The following is a 21,643-nucleotide window of genomic DNA, read 5'->3' as shown; positions in this document are numbered from 1 at the left end:
TTGATCTCAATAGTTATACTTTTAGGTTTGCACAATGTTTTTCTAAACCTTTTTTTTTCATTCATCAACTGAGCAAAAACTAAACGATAAAGTCTAACTTTAGCTTAACATCCAAACGACACTGTCAGTTAGTTTCAAGCACGTTCACTTTCGGGACTGGCCCTTTATTTCGGTGTATATTGATACCCGACGTGCGTGTCTACTACTACTACAAACAACCGTTGTAATACAATCGGATGTTTTGCGATCTGGCTACAAAAGCCACAATCAAGCGTAGTTTGACGTAAAATTGTCGTAGACAATAACATTACAACGTGCGGAATTCGGGTTGGAATTTATAAATATTTTGCATGCGCTGCAAAGTTTTATATATTTCAATAAATTAATAATGAACTTACGTCAAAAGTTTTTTTCGGTCTCAAAAGATAAAAGATATCGATCAAAAAGCCGCTAAATTAACTAAGTTGAATACAGTTTAACAAGAAATTTAATACAACGTATCAAAATACACCAAATACAACTACTTAGATGCAAATAATTCTGAAACTTTCATCTTTTAAAGTTTAAACTATTGCGACATTTAAATGCACTCCCCAATTGAAGTATTATAGTTTAACAACAATGGGGAAACCCCATTCGGTGTATTTTTTCTGAATTTAAAAATGCTTGAAAGTTTTTGAAACTCTTGAGAACGTTAATAGATTTCTGTCTTTTTGTTGAAATATCTGTGATTTTTGAAATATTTTCTTGTTTATACTTATTATGGATCCATCCTCTCCATCAGGTGATTGTTTTATGTTAAACTGTTGTTTTATAAACAAGGTAAAATACAGTGCTGTAAACAAGTTTGGGCGCTGGTCTATAATCCTACCACATTTTCGTCTTGGGTTTTATGCTGCTAACAATATTTAGGGTTAGAGTTATCGTTTGGGTTCGGGTAGGTCAAGTATTATTATTGCATTTAATCAAGTACATATTTATGCCTTGTTTTATTCAACTTGATCGAACAGGTAGAATGTTGCAATCAACGATTGCGGTCAACCTGTTTGGTACCCCTGATATACAGGATATAAATGGGCATATTTTTATGAAATTCCAACCCATCGGCAGCAGGTTTCTGCTTGTCAATCACTAGTCCACTGATGCATATATTAACTATGAAACTTAAAGTTTTAAAACCCAAGTGGAATCAGGATCAGACACTTGTCCGGCTTTTATTTGTTTTAACTTTTTTATTAATTTTACTAATTACTTTGCTATGGCAGTTTTAACTTTTAAACTAACGCGCAACCAAAAAAATAAAATATGCTGTTTGATTTTCTGTATGCTACACCAACTTTTGACCTTTGTTGCATCCCATCACCGCGATCTTTTTTAGCTTTTCGGTTGTGTACCTGCGAGATCTCGTCAAGATCTGCACTTCTTTTTGCTTAGAGCTTGTCTAATTTGTAATATATATATATATATATTTTTTTTTTGTACCTTCTGTACTAAAAGTTTATATAATTTTTTTTTTGTTTAACCTGAAGTTCATTTTGGCCAAGTTCTGGGATATATCTATTTCCCAGTTAAAAGTATTTGGGCAATCATAAACTAATTTGCCTAAGTCACATACATGTTCCTTGTATATTTCTGACTCCCAAGGGGCAGGCAGCTAAAACACCTGTCCTTACAATTTCTTTAACTATAGATAGAGTCACTTTGTTCAGATAACATTGCTCAATGAAGATATTGATAGTTAAATCTCGGTACACACCACAGTGATTTAAGCCGCTTGTACCGCTCAGTTTGGCTCTACCAGGCAGCACATTAGGGTAAAAGTAGCTAATTTTTGCTACATTTAGCTTTTTGATTGTATTTTCTGTAAACCTTTAAAAAAGTTATAACAAGCATTTTTTGTAAACCAAACAGTTATAAAGTTTTATGTGCTGGTAAAAATGTGCTTTTTATTTTTCAGAGCCCATGCTTCTCGGTTCACCGTTGGGACCTCGTGGCACCACTGGAAATCCGGGGCATCAAACCCCACACGGGAACCAATTCCTACCTGGGTTTTTGCTGGGAGATTTGCCACAGAGTAACACAAGCATGGTTTGTGTGTTACCTTACCATTGGTGTGAACAAGTCATTTTTATATGCCTGAAGTCCCAGTCAAGTCGTTTGTAAAAATAACTTAAGTCCCAAGTCAGGTCATTTGTAAAATAACTCAAGTTCAAGTCAAGTATTTTTGTAAAATAACTTAAATCAAACCAAGTCAAGTCATTTTGTAAACTTAAATCCAGACCAGGCTTTTAAATGAATAACAAGTCAAGTCATAATTATAGAAAGTCAATTCCAAGACCGTCATAAAAAATAAAATGTTATATTATTAAAATTGTAAACCCGTCCGATTATGAGCAATAACTAACTAAGAAATAACAAAAGCAACATTTAGTAATAAAATTGTTTGAAGCGCAAAAACTGGGTAAATAACCCACTTATATGATAAAAATACTGAATGAAAACATTGTATTTCAACCAAAGTCAAATGTTCAACAGACTTAAGTTGAGTTGAGTCTTTAAAAAAGTGACTTAAGTGCACTTCAGTCAAGTCATTGATTTCAGTCATTACAACACTGTTCCTAACTATATCAGTTGACTGAAATTTGCCATTTAGCGATTGTTTTTCAACAGTTTGACTATCATCAAAGTTTTACAATCCTTGCATAAGGATAAGTACAAATAAACAAACTGTTGAATTTTAAACTAAAACTGCATCCTCAATATGGCAAGGACTTGACTTGAACTTAAGTTTTTTTTACAAATGACTTGCCTTGGACTTAAGTCATTTTAAAATGAAATGTTTACAACACTGCTCTGCATTGTGGATGAAACAGGCACATTTGACAAACTATTTACGCTAGTTTTATGTCTGTTATTTGTAGATGCAGCAGCCCCAAGCTCCAATGATGAGTGGCATCGCAAAATCGCAGCAAGGAACTTCTATGATCGGTGGAATGAGAATGCACGGCTCCGTCCACTTTCCTAGTGATTCATCAAGATTTATGACATTTGACAGGTTAGGCAACCAGTTGTTAGCTGATTTTATAAATATGATATGCCATTACAAATGTTTTATATTTCAAAGAAAATCAACTGTAACACAAAGAAAAGCAAATGTAACGTAAAATAAATTACCCTGGTTTCTTCACAAGATGCCTTCGCAAAGCCTTATTAAAGTCAGTCTGCCTGATCAGGATTATTGTGCAAGCAAAGCATGTCTAGAAAAACAACTAGCTTAAGGTGAGGTTCGAACTCACAACCTCGATTATACCGGGACCGTTGCTCTACTGGGATGTAAAAATATTGGATGTTGATCCCCTTCAATTGAGGTTGTATGTATGGGCTAGATGCAGCAAGCAATGGTGCTATGGTTGTTTCTCGACTTGCTACTCTATGAGCCTTTGTAGCTCGTTTGGTACAGTGAATTTTGTTCTGGTATGACCGGAGGTCGTGAGTTCGAACCTCACTTGCATCACTGATCGTCAGATTTGGTGAGTCTGCGATAGCTTTCGGTGTACCAATGATATGTAAGCCATAATCATTGGTCAAAAAACGGCTTTCAGTTTTTCTAGCCTGCCTTGCTTACACCATAATCATGATCTTTCCGAATGCATTTATTCTTGTGAACTACATAATGTATACCGTTATCATTGGCCAGTATGACTACAGAAAGGCTTGATCACAAAATACACATTGTGTTTATGTACATTCATTTACTCTGGTTTCTGTCCACATTTATTCTTTCACTGGGGCCTAGGTGGACGTTTTATTTTTCAATATAATACAATGCATGAAAGCAACAGTATATTCATTAAAAGATTTAACTGTGGTTTCTATCAACATATATTCTTTCACTGAGGTTTAAGTGGACATTTTAACTTTTCAATATGTTTTTGCAGTGAGCAACAAGTAAAGGAGAACCCTGGCACGCCACCAGTGAAAACTCTCATCGACGATCTTGCAGCTATGGAAAAGTTTACAACGGACCAACACAACCATTCCATGTCCGAAAACAGCTACTTAAGTAAGTAAAATTGAACTAATAAATACGGCAACGGGGATGTGCAGAGCATTTCAGATGCTATGGCAATGACAGGGCGTCAAAGGGATTTGTAATTTAACTAAACTACCCATTTTTGTTTGTTTTGCCCATTTCAATTGGATCTTTTTAGCCTATAGGCGCCAGAGGAAAATTTCACTATGTTAAATGGTTTGATTCAATGAAAATGAGCAACAATGCAAAATATGTTGTTTTGGAAGTGGACATTATTTACGTGATGTATACTGATTTTTATACCGGTAGGAAAAACGCCCTAGAATTTTGAAAGTTTGGCGTCTATGTACAAGAACACACAATAAGACCTACAAAGCAACAATATCTAAAGCAGGATATCTATAAATTTCTCGGTATTAAGATCAACGACACAACGCTTAAAGTATGCAGTAATATCCACTTAAAAATAAGATCTAAAACCTGTTGGAGAAAATCGGAAATCACTGGACTTAAATGAACAAAATATTGTCTAAAACTAAACGGAGAGGTTATAGGGTAATTGGGGAACACGTATCTTGCATCGGCTATTGTTGTTGATGTTTGGGGACCCTAGTTTGACCGCAAATGGATTGTTTGCCCCTGTTTGGGGTTAGGACAGCTCTTCACCTTGACGAGTAACCACAGTTAAAGTTCCTTTTGTGAACAAACAACACTTTCATAAAATTGTGTTTGTCTTTTCCTTTTGGTAAAATGTTGTTTTTCTTAATTTTAGGTATTTCTTTGGCAATTTGGCATATTTTACAAACCATTGTTTTTTAAAGAAATTGTACAAATATAAACAACCCATGTATATTATGCACAAATGTGTAATGCAGTGGTTTTCAACCAGGGTTCCTCTAGTACAGGCCAGGGGTTCCGTCATTTCTAAATTGTGTAGCTAATTAAGGTGTGTTTATTACACTGGGGTTCCTCGAGCCAGTGGAATTATTGCACTCGGGTTCCTCGAGCCAGTGAAATGTTTCCATAGGGTTCCACTCCAGCAAAAAGGTTGAAAAGCACTGGTGTAATGTAACTTCAAGAATCTCAAAAGCCAAAAAGGTCGAGTAGATCGACATCATCTTGATAAGAACTGTTTGATACGCACTTGTTTTATCATCAATCAGTGTGACCCGAATATATTAAAAACACACTTATAAAAGGTGGAATGCAATTCATATCATTCAAAGTTTCTAATTGTTGGGAGCACATTATTCAGCACCTGCATGTGTTAATGAGGCACAGTGGTGTTGATACATTTTAGTCACCTTAACTTAACTGATGATGATACAAGTTCATATCGAAACGTCTTAATCAAGATGATTATGATTTACTTGAACTTTTTGGCTTTGACATTCATTATAAAGCTACATTACTGATTCGTGATGATGATAAAAACTTAATAACCAAAAAAATTATGTTGATAAAGACCTTATTTTTCCTTCAATTTATTTTGTTGTTTTTATCCAAGGATACCAAGACGCCAACACACCCCAAAGGGGTCGTTTGGGTGGAATGGGTCGAACCCAGCACCAGCCAAGCTCGCCGTTATCACCCGTACAAAACACCCTGATAAGTCAGCAGCACAACTCCACAATGTCGCCCCATACTGTCGATGTATGGGTCACTGTGTTTGGGTGAGTTTTGCAATAAGACCTAAAATGTAGTTTCCTAGGCTATTTTAAAATCGGTTTGCATGTGTAATAAGGGCTTTCAGTATTTTATTTACTTGGTTTTTAACTACTTTTGTTGTAAAGGTGATTTTTATACCCGCACTTCCCTGAAAATAATTTTAACTCCTGTTTTGGGGAAAAGGCTAATTACTTTATATGAACGTTTTAAATATGTCTATTTATTTCAACGTGTTATTTGAACGATATTCGGAATTTTAAAAATGTATATATATTCTGAATGTTAAAAATGACATCTACTTTTATTTAGGCTTTGATATTCATACCAGCTCTGTTTTTAATTTAGATTTAAATCACAGAATTGAATTCATTTGTTTAGGAAACATGACATTGCCTAATTGTAGCGCTACACTCATGATTACATGTCAATTTCTAGGTCGAACTTTTGTACGTCTTGCAAACAATTTATACCATTTTTTTCAAACTGTTTTTGTTGGGGAATAAGTGTAGTATTGTACTTGTTTAAGCGAGGTATATGATTGTAGGTGGTTGTATAACTTGTGTTAAGACATCTATGACTAACAAGTAACAATAGAGATGTCCAATACTTTAAATTTTGTTTCAATATCGATACCCGATACCAAATGACAAAATTAATGAAATTAAAATTAAATGCGTCTCTTGTGGATCTACTATTTTTATTTTAAATTGATTGTATGACAATTTTTCTGTTTGACTTTATACTTTTTTTCAGATTAGTTTAGAACTATTGACAAAAGTGGTAGTTTTTACAATTTTTTCGATTACCAACCATTAAATTTAAATTAACTGCTTGTTTGTTTTGAAAAAGAAAAATAAATATTCAAATCATTCACAAAATGTTACCTTAATCTGTATGGCTTTAAAACTCATTCCACGTCCAACTACAACCCCAAGCCATTATCTTAATATTTATTCGAAACGTTCACAAAAGATCACCTACTTCTCTACGGAGTTTAATAATTGTTCTATGTTTAACTACGACCTACGGTCATTATCAAATAGATTTTTGAAACGTTCACAAAATGCTACCCACTTCTGTATCGGCTTTGATATTCATTCTACGTCTAACTACAACCTCCGGCCAATATGTTTCTCATAAAATTAACTGCTATTTTAAACAAGCATAAATGTAATTTCTTTAGGTTTCTGCCGTCATACGCCTCCCTAGTTTTAAAGCGCTTTTCACAATTCGGTACCATCCTTGAATACCACATGGCGCCCAACAATGGAAACTGGATGCACATTAAGTTTGAGAACTCACTTCAATCCAAGAAAGCCTTGAGCAGACACGGGAAGCTTTGGTCGGAAAACATGATGCTGGGAGTAATTCCCTGTACTGACTTGGTAAGCTTTCGGGGTAGTAATGATACCTAAGCCGTAATCTTTGGTCAAAAAGCAGCTTTAGAAGGGTTAGATCACAGTTGTCGAACCCATATGTGTATGTATCGTTCATTGAATAATGATATCTCCTCCAATGTGAAGTTGCTTGTACTTATAAAATGTAGCAAGCATTGGCATATGGTTGTTGTTTGACTAGCTTCTCTCTGAGCCTGTGTAGCTTAGCGGAGGTTGTGAGTTCGAACCTCACTGCAGGCTAGTGTTTTTTTCTAACCAACCTTACTTGCATCATTGATCGACAGATTCGGTTAGTCTGTTATGGCTTTCGGTGTACTGACTTTGTAAGTTGTCAAATTTAGAATAAAATCAATATTTTAGTTTAATATTTAGGACAGAGATGGGCAACCTACGGCCCTAAAAAAAAATACTCAAAAAAGGCGAAAAAAATTACAATTGCTGAGCCCTAAATTAACTTTCCAAACAAAGAAATAAAAAAAAATGATTTTCTAAATACAGCCAATGTTCTGCCTTTCTGTAAAACTACTTGTGTATTTTTTTATGGATTCATAAAAACAGTCCAAAATAAATTTCATCTTATATAAAGCTGTGTGTTAACTATATTTTTTTAAATCCTAATAAGAGTTACACTTGGTTGGCGTAAATTAACTTCTAAAAAGTTTTGAAATACTACTAGCATTCTGCCTTTCTGTAAACTGCTTGTGTAGTTTTTTAAGATTTTATCAAAAAAATCTAAAATAAATTTGATATTATAGTTAAGTTGTGTGTATTGTGTTGACTATATTTTAAAAAGCCTAATAATTTATACTTAGTAGGCGAAAATTAACTTAAAAAGTTTCTAAATGCTGCATTCATTCTTGAAATGTAACGCCTTCGGTAAACTTCTTATAAACTACTCTAAAAACTTTCCAAAAAAAATGAGTTTCTAAATACAGCAAACATGATTCTGTCTTTCTCTAAAGTCTTATAAAAACTATTCAAAATCAATTTCATATTATAGTAGAGTTGTGTGTATTATGCTAACTATATTTTAAAAAGCCTAAACCTACATTCTTAAAATGTAACGCCTTTGTTAAACCACTTGTATGTTTTGCAGGATTTTAAGGAGAGTTCTCAAATATTATCTCCAGCTACTCCGAGCAGACCTGCCAACACACTCCGGCCTTTATCGGCAGCCTACAATGCATCAGCTGCAACTTCCCAGGTAAACCCTAAATTTTAACGTCGTAAGTTTAAACCGTTATCTTCGAACCACTTGGTCTTGTTCTGTCGTTTAATACAAGGCAAGCCAGTGTTTAGCTCAGACAGTGTACAATGTACAGGCTACTGCCAGGGCTGCGTAGTCAGAATCGGGACTAGAATAAGACAACGTAAAATTACCCCCGTTGCAAGCGTAAAAGACCGATTCGGTCAAATAGCCTACAGACACCTCCTGACGCTATTTACCCGGCTAACAAACTAATTTCAATCGAATTTCGAAATCATTTAAATTATGCAAAACTCGGAAAATTAAATCTAATAATACCACTACCCAAACCCAAACGCTAACCCCAACCCTACCCCAAATCAAATAATAATCACGTATTGGTGCAAGCGTAAAAGAGCGATCCGGTAAAATAGCCTACAAGCACCTCCTGAGGCTATTTACCCGGCTAACCAACTAATTTAAATCGACTTCCGAAATCATTTAAATAATGCAAAACTCGGAAAATTAAATTTAATAGTATCACCACCCAAACGCTAACCCCAACCTATTCCGGTCAAATAGACACTTCCCGAAAAAATTTACAGTCAATCAAGATTATTTTATTGTTTCAGGTCAACAGCCCTGGAACACCCCTTAAAAGCAACACAATGCTGACCAAAGCGATGGACTACTTTTTCGGCTAACTGAACGTTGTTATTCTGTAGTTAATATGTGGCGGAGGATATATTCAATTTAGAACAATTTGCTGCCTAGTGTAAGATTAAAAAGTTTTAAGGTAATTTTTTCTTGGTTATTAGACAAGAATTTGCTTTGCCGTCCAGAAGTTTAGCTGCATTCCTTTGTTATAACCTACCATTTTAAGATACATTTACTTTCCAAGGTCAAATTTTTGTATTGGATTGCAAGTTAAAGCTGAATACTGCCTTATAACCATTACTGATAATTAGTGATGTCCGATAATATCGGATCAGAGCCGATACCTGATGCCAATGAGTAGTTACGTTACTCGTCCGATACTAGGGTGATATCGGTGCCGATTCTACCACTTGGCATCGGGTATTATCTCCGATCCTGTATTATCGGAAATTAAAATAGAAATTTCAGCTTAAACTTGCAATCCAATGCAAAAAGTTTAGCTTGTAAGGTAAATGTTTTTTTAAAACAGTAAGTTAACCTTTGCAACTAATTTTCGAAACGCTAAAGCAAGTTTTGTCTAATAACCGAGAAAAAGTTATCTTCAAACGTTCATATTGATCTTTGTTGCTTATTTAGCATGTTTATGACATAGTTTGGTCTGATCGGACCGCGATACTTTTTGTCCAAACTATCGGGCATCGGAATGTAATGTGTCAAGTATCGGACACTTTGATTTACATGTCCTAATTCTTGTGATTTACTGCCTTTCTAATGTTTGTGTAATTGTTTTGTTAGTCAATAAACATTTAGAAGGAATGCTTGAGCAACTAAACCGAGTTTTACAATTGATTTTTGTTGGATTTCGCAAGCTTTATTGGTTTCCTCTGCTCTATCTATTTCTCTCGTCATCAAACTGACATTTTCCTAATGTTTAAAAAATTGGGGTATTAGTTGATCAACGGGAATTTTTTTCAGTTGCAAATGTTAAGTTTATGAAATTTATGCAGCAATTTTATAAAAAGAGCTCACTATAACATTTTGTAAAATGTCTTTTAAATTCTTCATTTAATGGTAATCAAGTAAAAAAAGTTCGATATTTACGCTTTACAATTGTAAGTTCCTACACTTATCCAGTATTTAATGAGAACATGTTTGTGACGGCTGATCTATATGTGCTAAAAAATAATAACATTTTCCGCTAGCTTAACTTTTTTAAAATCTGTGTTAAAAAACTATTGTATCGAAATTATATACAGTGCTTATGATATTATCTCTTTAAGGTAATCACAATTTTCCTGCTTACTCTACTTATAACTGCTTAACTTCTTACAAAATTCTTATACCATTGCCGTAATTGCTTGTATGTGTAGAATTCTTGCAAAATTTCAATAGGCCGACCATATTTGTGTTGCTTGTGTATTATCTCTTCTTTATGATGCATTTTAGGTGAAATAGTGATTTATAAGGTTTTAATAATAAATACCTGCAAAATGGAGTATAACAGTGATGATGAACTGGAATGGACACCTCCTACCGAAGCAGAAATGAAGCTTATAGGAGCCAGAAGGGAAAGGAATGATAAGATCAGTAGACTAATGGGAAATTACATGCTGAAAGGTCAGTGCTTTAAAGTTAGGTGTTTTGTACTTAAGAGGTAGTTAAGATAGATTGTATTCTTTTGATACGTTTGGGCAATACGTTCTATCATTTAAAACATTTACAATGGCCAAAAAAACACACATAACGTCATCACTAACTCCGTTAATAATTTCAACTCCAACCCAATTTTTAACTCCACCCATATCATGCCCCTAACCTTAAGCAGGGGCAAACAATGGGGTAAAAAATAGCATAGCGCATATTTGGCCGTTTAAACCAGGACGCCCAAACGCCAACTTTAAAACGGCCGATGCCAAACAGCGGTCAACAAACGTCTTCAACCATTTTCCTACAGTTTTTATATCTTATCCAGTCGTTAATGTTAATGCGTATTTGGCATTGGTCTTAATACTACGGTAACATAGATATAGAATATTCTGCTTGAGATGTTGTAGCTTTTTAAGTCTTTTTGTGTATTCTCTTCTAGTTCTTAAATTAGAAAAAAAACTTGACACAAGCCATTTTGAAATGACTTAAGTCCTAGTCAAGTCATTTGTGAAATTACTTAAGTCTAAGTCAAGTCCCTCATTAAGCAATAATAAACCTCATTAAGCAATAAAACTAAAAATAACAAAAACGCAACATGTAGCAAGTAAATAGTTTTATGTGCAAAATGATAAATAAATTAAAAAATGCGTAATGAAAACATTTCATTTCGACCAAATCAAGTCATTTAAAAACAGTGACTTAAACTTAAGTCATTACAACGCTGTGTTTTTCTAATACAGGTTATAAGATGCTCGACACCACGTGTGACATTTGCAACAACATTTTGCTAAGAGACCGCAACGAAAAAGACTACTGCGTAAATTGTGAAGAGGTTAGTACAGAAACTGCCAAAGATGACCCAGCCGTTAGTTCGCTAGCTGCAGCCATGACACTATTGGAGGCCGAACATTCATCACAACACAAAAATAATGGTAAGCCAGGGATTTTTTTATTTCTTTAAACCAATATACACCGTTACTATTGCCATATAAGCAACATTATTTAGGTGCACTTTGCATGCATCTGTATAATGTAGCTTAATAATGAGAGTCAAAGTTAAAAAGTTAAAAGGGTCCAGTGGATCGACAAAATCTTAACAAAGAAGTTTTAATACGCGCTTGTTTAATTATCAGTATCGAAACGTTTTTTTAAGATGATGTCAATTTCCTGGAATTATTTGGCTTTGAAATTTATTATCAAGCAATATTATTCAAATTTAAAGTTGCGAAAATATTTTTAGTAGGGCATTAGGCCAAAAAATTTCTTTGGTGCTATATATTGTAATTGAGATCTGAAACTTTAAGAGCTTAAAATAATAGTAAATTTATTTAGTTTTAAACTGTTGCACAGCGTATTTTAATATATATAGGAATTTTTTCAGGTATTACTCTTGTTTGCTCTTAAGTTAAGTTTTTACTGACGTACTTAAATTCACCTCTTCATAATTGAGAGGAGCACAGGTTGAAAAAAGACATGTGTTTGTTCGTTTTTTTTTCCCAAATCATATGCCACTAAAGTCATTAACTTATAGTCTGTTTAAGAGCAATACTTCAACTAAAAATAACAAAAACGCAATATACAGCAAGCAAATAGTTTTACGTGCATAAACGGAGATGGATAACACAGTTATTTGACACAATGACCAAGTCAAGTCATTTAAAAACAGTATAAAACCATAGAGTTAAGACCAAATATCTAATAAGCCAAATTCACAGTAATAACCACGAAAAAATAAGATCTAAATCGTAAACCTGTCGGAATAACTCCTAAATTCATCGGAATAAGACCTAATTGGCCAAATTAAGGACGAAATTGCAGGAAGAGGGTATGGGACGATTGGGGGCCATGGGTCTGGCACCGGTTTGGTGTCGACGCTTCGGCGCCCTAGTTAGAACGGCCCTGTTAAGTGACCGTTGTTTTCCCTTGTTTGGGGTTAGAAATTGGGTTGGGGTTGACTTAGTGATAAAGGGGTGGGGTAAGGGTTGTTAGGTAAAAGTTTATGTAGGCCTTTTTCTGGCACTTTAGGTCTTATTCCAACGGGTTTAGGACTTATTCCGATTTATACGGTATTATTAGGCATTAGGTCTTATCCGAAACTGTGTTTTATTTCGACGTTGAATGAATCTAATTCTTAAAACTGGAGTTCCCTTCATTTATTTTAGAGCAACCTAAAGAGCCCAGCGCAAGTTCTACATTACAAAGTACATCGGCGCCCAGTACCTCTGCTTCAATCGCACAACAAGCTTCTAATTCCTATCTTCCAAATCCACAATGCCACAGCCAAGGTTTGTACGTTTACTAAGAAAAATAAAGTTCTAGAAACAAAAGGGACAATTGATGAAATAAGCGCAACAAAGCGAAAAATAACAGCACAGCAGTAAATAACAACAATATACAAAAAAGTCCTAAAATTTCTGCAGAAATGTTGTTTTTGTAAGGATAATCAGCAATCCCTAATAGGGGTGTCACGTGAGTTTTCCACCCACAATACACCATATGCTATTCTGTCTTACAATTTGCGCCTTAACAGTTTGGGAACTTGCTACTGTACATGCGTACTAGGGACTTCGTAGATATTGCCTTAATCTAAAAAAAAAACACACAAGGCTTAACGTTGACGCAATGACGATAAGGCTTTTATACAGTGTTACTGTTTCTCAACCTTTTTGCGCGGCGACCAGAAAACTAAAGCGCAGGAACAACAACAAAATCTTGGCTAACCCAATTTCTCTTCACCCATCAAAGTAACTAAACGTAAGAGATTAGTGCAAATAAGTTTATCTCAATAAATCTAACCATGTAAATTACCTATTTATTGGTCCTTAGGTTGAAAAACCAGGGTTGTAAACAAGTCATTTGAAATAAATTTTAAGTTAATTCCACTGAAAAAATAAAACTTAAAGTTCAAACTAATATAATTAGTAAACTCGCCTGATTGAACATACAGCAAGCAAATTGTTTTATGCGCAAGATAAATAGCCCGAATTTGTAAAAAAAATTCTTGATGAAAACACTTTATGACTTAAATGCACTTATCCTAAGTCAAGTCATTCAAACTGTAAAAACACTGGGCTAATAAAAAATAAGCAACGGAAACGTTACGATCTGTTTTAACTTATATACTTTTTTGACAGGGGACAAGCCAGGTTCGGTTCCGGCCCAGTCATACCAAGCCAGTGCTTCAGAACCGGTAAACTCGATTGGGCTGATTAAGCGAAAAATCTCCAATCTTGCAATCCAAATGTCAACTACGTCCTCGGTCACCGAAATAATACAACTGTGTGAAGCGATCAAAGCGTGCGGGGAATGTTTAAGCGTACTGCAGAGAATCGTGTGATTTTGAGAGAATGCGAAAACGTCGAGCGATATGGGAAGTTGGGAGTGAAGAAAAGAAGAGAGCGTGTGTTTTGTATTGCATGAAAATGTAATGAGGCCAGTGTTGTAAACATGTTTTTTTGAAATGACTCCATTCCAAGTCAAGTCGTTTAAAATAAATACCAGTCCAAATCATTGGTTTCATAAGTCAAGTCATAATTAGAGCCAGTCAACTTCAAGTCAAGTATTTGTCATAAAATAAAACGTTAACTGATATTAAAGTAAAATATATCATTAACGCATAGCAGGCAAATAGCTTTATTTGCAAAACTTAAAATAAATAACCCAATTAAAAAAAAATGATTTTCAACCCATATCATTTGTACGAAAGACTTAGTCCAGTCATTATGTATCTTTGCTGAACTGCTGGTACGCTCGCACAGTATATGCTAGAAATGCCACAAATGTTCGAAATAAACGTGAAATCTCTTTATTTAATTCTATATTAGGTATAAATTTGAATTTGGGATGCAATTACCTTTAACAGTACGGTCATAGTTAAGGATGCCCGATAATATCGGTCGGTGCCGATCCAATACTAAATCAATATGGAGGAATCAGGTGGTACGGTATAAAGACAAATTGTATAGGATTCTCGACAAGCTTTCGCACAACCGTGCTTCATTAGGTTAAGGTCACTTTACCTGATTCCTCTATTTAGAATTACAAACAATTCAAAATATTTTGTTGCTCGAGTATAGTTATGACGTAACGGATTAAAACGTCATGTTTCGGACATCCCTAGCCAATAGTAGTCAAGTGTAGACAGTTTTTTTATCAATGTGATGGTTGAGTTTATTTGGTTGAAATAAACCTCATACCTGGGTTCTGTTTTCAAATTTTGAATAAACAAAATAAAGTCTCGCGCGATATCCGGGAAAAAAATAACGTAATAGACCAACAGAATCGAAAGAGGGACTTTTAATACAAAATTCAAAGTTTCCGCACCATATAGTTTCAAAATTAAAAATCTTAAAAACTAGTTTTTTTGATGTTGGTAAAATATAAAAAAAAACTTCAAAACTGTTTGCAAAATAATAACTTTAGTCCAAGTTATTGTGAAACTGTTAAAATTAGTAAATTCGTTATATTCTTAGAAATACTCCGTATAGCAAACAACAAATACTAAACAAATAGCAAGAAACTCTTTTTACGTTTAAAAATTTAGGTAGGCTAAGTTCCATTTTAACAAAATAATGTTCAATTAATAAACGACCTAAGTCATGACTTAAGTCTAAGGTTTGATTAAAGTGCAAGTCACTGTGTTAAATGGCTTGAATTGACCTAAGTAATTTGGTTAAATGACTACCTATCTTAATTTTTGCACATAAAATAATTTCTTGTTATAAGGCACAATATTTTCCTTTTTTAGTTGAGTTATTGCATTTAAAATAATATTCGGAAGAGTTCAGCGTTCATATTTTTATGTCAAGGACTTGACTGCGATTTGTCTTGTTACTTATTTTAAAAAACTTTTTCTGTTTACAACACTCATATATGAACTGACAAAATAGTTTGTAAAAACTGAATGATTAGAAGTTGCTAAAATTGTATTGCCAAAAGTATTTGACAAAGTATTTCAAATAACACAGGCAAATCAAAGCTTCTACTTAAGTATTTTGCTAGAAATGGTGCTGAAATATGTTTGTATGTTATTTTAAGTGTCCCAGTAAATAAACTTGCAGATAACAGCGGTGCAGCTGAACTAAATGGTATGTTTGGCCTTTAAATCGGTATTCCACAATGAAACAAAAGACAAGGTAATTGAAGCAAGAAAAAGACTTCGAAAAGTTCAATGATAAGAAAAAAGTTATTTCGGAACTAGGACCAAATAATACTTGCTGTGACGCAGTGTTTCTCAACATTTTTAGGGGCATCAAAACTTATCTTCAGTGAACCTTTTGTGAGCGAAAACATATAACAAATTAGCATTAATGCGTTTTTTTAATGATATGATCTATGTCAGGGGTGGGCAAACTGCGGCTCTCCTAGTTGAATCGTAAAATTTCAAAAAAATTGTAAAGGTCACCAAGAGTACCGTTTATAAACGTTTCTCTCTTTTTCTTTTCTTTATTTAGGCCAGCATTTCGTTTATGACGTAACACTAGACATAGAGCCCAAAGAACAAAAGACTGATATTAATAAATATTGTGCGTGTTATTTTGCTATTACCGTTATTATTGTGTTGAATATTACCATTTTGTTATATTACAATTCTGTTGTTTTTGCGGCTGGGCTTGCATTATTTATCGCTTTTGTATTGAAATAATTTTGAGGCTCTTTGGTGCTTGTATTTTCGGCAAATGGCTCTCCCATTGAATACATTTGCCCACCCCCGGTCCATGTTTTCGAATTTCTTTCGCAAAACTACCAATGTTTAGAGAAATCTTTCTCAGGACCAATCTCAATCAACTCTAACCATTTATAACTACTGCAGTCGACAACCCAGCCAAATCCAAACCGCCACCCGATTTTGGGTCGCGACCCCTAGGTTGAGAAACACTGCTTTAACGCATTGGCAATCTCGCTTTACGAAGGCTCACAAGTCAAGTAACGTTGTGTATAACATAGTGCTGTAGTGTCTTGAATTTAGCGAGTTATACTCCTCATACTGGAAAGCACAACTTCTCTGTATTTCTTCTCCAAGCCCTGCATGTATTCCATCCACTCGCCTACCACAAATTTCTTGATGGGATTTTCCTAATAAAAACAAATAAATCGATTTTATGACAACTTTAATGTAAATAACATTGCCTTACAAAAAACTTTGCTTTTAAAAAAATAATCGTGTTTATGCGAACTTTGATGTAAACAATAGGGTTCAACAGCCCGTAATCAGCATTTGAAACGTTCATATACACAAGCACAATATTTATTCTGTGACCTTGTGGAGTCGTACTGGACAACGATAACGGCACCCATTATATTATAGCACACCTGATGCCTTGAGAAAGGCTTACCAAATTTAGACGACCTAATCAGGATTGTAGTGCAAGCAAGGCCAGGCTGAAAAAAACATAAGTTCTCCCCTCCTAGCTCACTCGGTAGAGCGGCGATCCCGGTATGACCGGAGGGGGGGGACTAGTTCGAGCCTAACCACAGTTTTTCCAGCCTGTCCTTGCTTTTACTACAATCCTCATTAAACTCAGTCAAAAACGATTAAAAATAAAATATTTATAAAAGCCTAAAAAAAAGAATTAGACTAGGTTTACATTCGGTATAGAATCTACCTACCAAAAATAAAATTTTTATAGACTATTTTACTATAGCAACTAGTAACTAGGTAGTCATCTAGTCACCTTTAAAAATACTTGAAGGTCTTGAGTTTGCCGGTGAACGAGGATTGAGTGCTGGAGGTGCTTCAGTATGCTCACACAAAAATATACCTGGAAAAAAAATATATACAGTAATTGGGTGTAAAATAATTATTTCAAAAATTAACCAAACAACGTTACATTACTGAAATAAATATACAGGTTCTCAACTACAACACCCCGAAAATCAGATAAATGAAAAATGCCATTTTCTTTAAAAACGCTAAACATGGAACTACATATCAGCGTTTTAAACAATACCTTAAGTCAAATTTAAGTCTTTTTGAATACATCACAAAGTCAAGTCAATTTCAAGTCAAGTCCTTAGTCATAAAACTTAAACGATAATCTACTAAAATTGGTGAACTCGCTTGATTACGAGAAATAACTCAACAAAAAATACCAATCACGCAATATATAGCAAGCATATTGTTTTACGTAGAAAAATTAAGATATATAAAAACAAGTCATTTGTCCAAAACACTTAAGTCATTACAACACTACTACATCGTGCTTTCTAGTATAAAGGAATTGTCCGAAAAAAATTTATCCCTAATTTTGGTCATAACTTTTATTAGCAAAAACGAAGGCAATTCACTTAAAAACCTTCAGTTAAAGAGCTCCGCATAAAAACTGAAAAATATTTTTTAGCAAAGTTGTCCACTGTTTTGAGAAGTTTTTTTTCTGTAGTTAAATGACTCGAGTTTATTTTTTAGACCGGAGTCGGACTCGAGTTTATTTTTTAGACCGGAGTCGGACTTGGGTTAATTTTTTTGGCCTAAGTCGGACTCGGGTTAACTTTTCACCGGAGTTGGACTCGGGTTAATTTTTTTGGCCGGAGTCGGACTCTCGCACCCCTTTAAGTAGATGCACATGAATATTTTACGAAAACTTTTACCTGTAGTTAACGATGTCAATATCAGATTCAAATCAGTTTCAAATCAACAAAAACCTTATTCTGTTTGTACCTGGTAGTCTGTACCCATCACCATAGAAACAGTGACGTAATGCATGATTTGCAACCAAGGGAGGTAGTTCCAGAAGCACTGCGTCAACCAGTGCTGGGTGATCTGTGACGGGGTGTAACCACTCATGCGGAAAGCGGAGTAGATCAACGGGAGTTCGCTCTGAAACAAATTAATATAAAAAATGCAAATAAGATGTTTTTTTCTTTAATAAAAGTACATATTCCTTGATTTAGGAAGAGGTAGAATTTGACACTTTCTGCATAAGGTTTTAAAGCAACTTTATTTGGTCGATAAATTTGTAAAAACAACTTAAGTTTTGTAGAAAGTGTGTCGCCACAATATTTCTGAAAATATTTTAGCTCCAATGACCTACATCTCTAAACAAAAGAAAGTATAAACTTATTTTGGCTAAAACTAAGAAAAACGTGCATTTAGAGAGCGCATTTAAAACCTTACTGACCCTAATAAATATAACGTAAATCAATCAAATGTAAAACATTAAGTATTTTCAAACATATAATAAAATGAAAAAGTTTTGGAAGATTGATTTACGTTATATTTATTAGGGTCAGTGGTTACAATAAATTAAAATTATTTGATATATCTTAAAATATTTGGATTTTTTTTAAAGTTACTGTCAACTAATAAGAAAAAATAACAATCATTTGAAAGCCAGACTTTGTAAAACTGCTAAAATTGCAAGATATATAGCACACTTTATTCAAAATTGTAACTTTTTTATTTTCACCAATATTACTTTTTTATATGAGTGCTAAACGGCGTAAACTGTAATCTTCTTTTGAATAGCTCACCTGTACAATATGTTCGACATGGTGTCCTGTACAGTAGTACAACGGTAGAATCGCACTCAATCGGACATCATCTGAAAGATGGGACTGAAAATATATGAAAAAAATTACCAAAGTCGGCCTTTGAGTCTATTAAGTCTATTGTAAAAAATAGAATAAAACACAACAAATAATAATGTGACGGTCAGAACGGTAAAATCTATTTTCGGTAAAAAAACATAAAATAACAAAAAACATATAATTTGAGCCTTTTGAATAAAGGAGATTGAAAACATAAATCAACATAAATAAAAAAAATTACGAAAAATTAGACACTATTTAATTTCCTCAATGAAATAAATACAAATACAGAAAACAAATCAGAAAATGGCAGATAAATAGATAGATTCAAATCTATTTCAGGACAATGGAATATACATGCAAAAAAGTAAAAAAAAAAGTGAAGTAAAACAGAAGCGTCCGTAGTTCCCATGGGGCAGCGAAAGACTGTTAAGTCATCTAGTAAGCTGCCCCCTGGCGGTGATTTAATCCGTGTTCAGCATTTTTAGAAGAAAAAACGACGAAAGATATATTACAAAAAGAACAATTCGTAAATACATGCCTAACAGAGAACACAAAACAAAATACATTATATAACAATAAACGTTACATTTAAAAACTTATTTAACATTTTACTGGCAGAAACGAATTTGTTATCTTCATCGAAAATTAGTTAATGTCATTTACAATGATATGGTATTTTACTAAACCACTTACACTGGCATGAAGTCTTGCAGGCCAGAGGAAGCCAGATACCAATATCTCCGACATCTTTATGAGGAGATTGGTTGTTTTGTCTTTGTTGCCAGAAAACATGAGAAATACTGTGCTGGCGAACCAATCGTGGCAAGGATAACATCCACAGATCATCTCTACAAAAAACAAAATGTTTGGAACGTTAAACAATGTTGCAACATTAAATAAATTTACTTCGTTTATTTAATTTGCCTTTATTTCTACTTTGACGAATCACGGTTGTGCGAAAAAATGTTTAGAATACAATACAATTGGTCTTTATATAGTGCCAACTGATTAGCTTATTAGAATTAAAAAATACGTCCATTTACAAAGATAAATAAATTTGGTAGACTAAATTAAATGATGAGATTTTATAAAATGTGTCTTTGGGAAAGCTTTTCGTCGATATCAGTTGGCCTATCTATGTAAAATTGTACTTAAAGTAAGGCAAAGTTAGAAAAATATAGCCCTGTGGTGAGGTTCGTACTCACGACCTCCGGCTGGAATCTTCGCTCTACCAACTAAGCTGCAAATGCTCAGAGAGGAGCGAGTCGAGCAAAAGCCATAAATTTCATTGCCTGCTACAGCTTCATTGCCTGATGCCTCTTGTTAATAAAACTATCCTGTGGTGAGGTTCAAACTCAAGACCTCGGTCATACAGGGGCCGTCGCTTTACCAATGAGCTACGCAGGTTTAGAGGTACGTTTCTAATGAATGTTAAGATAATGTCTGGATGTTGTAGTTAGACGAAGAACAAATATCAAAGCCCATACAGAAGTAGGTCGCATTTTGTAAAGGTTTCGAAAAAACGTAAGATAATGGCTGGAAGTTGTAGTTCGACGTAGAATAAATATCAACGGCCATAGTAGAATTTTATGAACGTTTCCAATAATCTTAAGATAGTGGCTGATGGTTGTAGTTAGCTTAGAATAAAAATCAAAGCCCATACAGGTCGCGTTTTGTAAAGGTTTCGAAAAAACGTAAGATAATGGCTGATGGTTGTAATTAGACATAAATGAGTATTTAAGTTCATACAGAGTCAAACGTTTAAAATGAATCTTAAGATAATGCCTGACGGTTAGTTGAAGTAAGATGTAGAATAAATATCAAAAGCCCATATGGAAGTAGGTTGCATTTTGTGAACGTTTTGAAAAACAAATTGTGTAAAATAAACGCATAAAGAGTTATAGTTCGATCAAAGGCTTGTCAACCAATTGACATACTTGAAGATTGCGAGTAGGTCTGCTGTGGCACCAGATGTTGCAAGGTGGTTTGCAGCACATGGAGAAGGTTGTTGTAAGTCGTGTCGGCGTTGCCTTTCAGAACATTGAGGTTCCTACCATATTGGACGGCAATTTTGGCGCCTAAGACTTGGACAGGAGAGGGAAAAGAAGGTAGGTGCTCTTTCTTTGACTGACCTGCAAATAAACAGTATTTTAAATCAGTATAGAGGACCTTATTCTTGTTGGATATTTTATTTTGGTAAATGTGGAGCCTATAACCAAGTTTCCCCAGTTCGTTGAGAGAATATAAATCGAACAGCTGAATATTTAATACGAAAAACTAAATTAAAAAAAGTTTTCGATTTAAACACATCCTATATTTCTATTGGATTTAGCCAATGTGTATAGGATTTTTCCTATTTAGGATGACAAGGTGTCAGACATATTTTTCTGTGATTGCAGGCGTTCTTATTTAAGTGGGGTCTCGAACTTAAATTGTTATACGGGCCAAAGGAAACCAGCATGTGGATTAACTTCCGGCCGTACTACGCTTTAAGCCTGTGGCCACAATATTATTTGGGTATATCAT

The 21,643-nt window shown here is 34.3% G+C and overlaps 3 protein-coding genes across 3 annotated transcripts in view; 2 read left to right on the top strand and 1 right to left on the bottom strand.

Moving 5' to 3' along the window:
• The first annotated feature begins 658 nt into the window (after positions 1-658).
• LOC146141583 (nucleoporin NUP35-like) lies at positions 659-9,440 on the top strand. Its single transcript, XM_083390194.1, has 8 exons — positions 659-784; positions 1,958-2,088; positions 2,922-3,055; positions 3,939-4,063; positions 5,541-5,706; positions 6,885-7,086; positions 8,195-8,302; positions 8,917-9,440. The coding sequence occupies exons 1-8, from the start codon at positions 763-765 to the stop codon at positions 8,986-8,988; spliced, it is 960 nt and encodes a 319-aa protein (XP_083246320.1). The 5' UTR covers positions 659-762; the 3' UTR covers positions 8,989-9,440.
• Positions 9,441-10,391: 951 nt separating this feature from the next.
• Positions 10,392-14,379, top strand: LOC146141582 (protein ZNRD2-like). The gene is made up of 4 exons (XM_083389943.1): positions 10,392-10,558; positions 11,329-11,520; positions 12,751-12,873; positions 13,723-14,379. Exons 1-4 carry the CDS (start codon positions 10,432-10,434, stop codon positions 13,923-13,925), a joined length of 645 nt encoding a protein of 214 aa, XP_083246069.1. The 5' UTR covers positions 10,392-10,431; the 3' UTR covers positions 13,926-14,379.
• Positions 14,380-16,552: 2,173 nt separating this feature from the next.
• The window catches only part of LOC146141581 (protein broad-minded-like), a 28,851-nt gene continuing 23,760 nt past the window's right edge, over positions 16,553-21,643 (bottom strand). The window contains exons 23-28 of the mRNA XM_083389740.1: positions 21,055-21,249; positions 19,811-19,965; positions 19,058-19,141; positions 18,246-18,404; positions 17,263-17,349; positions 16,553-16,663 (exon numbers count right to left, since the gene is read on the bottom strand). Coding sequence (XP_083245866.1) covers positions 16,553-16,663; positions 17,263-17,349; positions 18,246-18,404; positions 19,058-19,141; positions 19,811-19,965; positions 21,055-21,249 — 791 coding nt within the window. The remainder of the gene's footprint in view (positions 16,664-17,262; positions 17,350-18,245; positions 18,405-19,057; positions 19,142-19,810; positions 19,966-21,054; positions 21,250-21,643) is intronic.

Source organism: Ascidiella aspersa, chromosome 5 (assembly GCF_963924565.1).
Source record: "Ascidiella aspersa chromosome 5, kaAscAspe10.2, whole genome shotgun sequence".
Lineage (NCBI taxonomy): Eukaryota > Metazoa > Chordata > Ascidiacea > Phlebobranchia > Ascidiidae > Ascidiella > Ascidiella aspersa.
Note: the sequence above shows the minus strand (reverse complement) of the source record. Positions and strands in the feature narration are given on the sequence as shown.

Excerpts from the sequence above, each read along its gene's own strand:
- LOC146141583 (XM_083390194.1), top strand. The coding sequence starts at position 763 with ATGGATCCATCCTCTCCATCAG. Across the intron at positions 2,089-2,921 it reads CACAGAGTAACACAAGCATG|ATGCAGCAGCCCCAAGCTCC; the intron begins GTTTGTGTGTTA and ends TGTTATTTGTAG. Across the intron at positions 4,064-5,540 it reads GTCCGAAAACAGCTACTTAA|GATACCAAGACGCCAACACA; the intron begins GTAAGTAAAATT and ends TTTTTATCCAAG.
- LOC146141582 (XM_083389943.1), top strand. The coding sequence starts at position 10,432 with ATGGAGTATAACAGTGATGATGAACTGGAATGGACACCTCCTACCGAA. Across the intron at positions 10,559-11,328 it reads GGGAAATTACATGCTGAAAG|GTTATAAGATGCTCGACACC; the intron begins GTCAGTGCTTTA and ends TTTCTAATACAG. Across the intron at positions 12,874-13,722 it reads TCCACAATGCCACAGCCAAG|GGGACAAGCCAGGTTCGGTT; the intron begins GTTTGTACGTTT and ends CTTTTTTGACAG.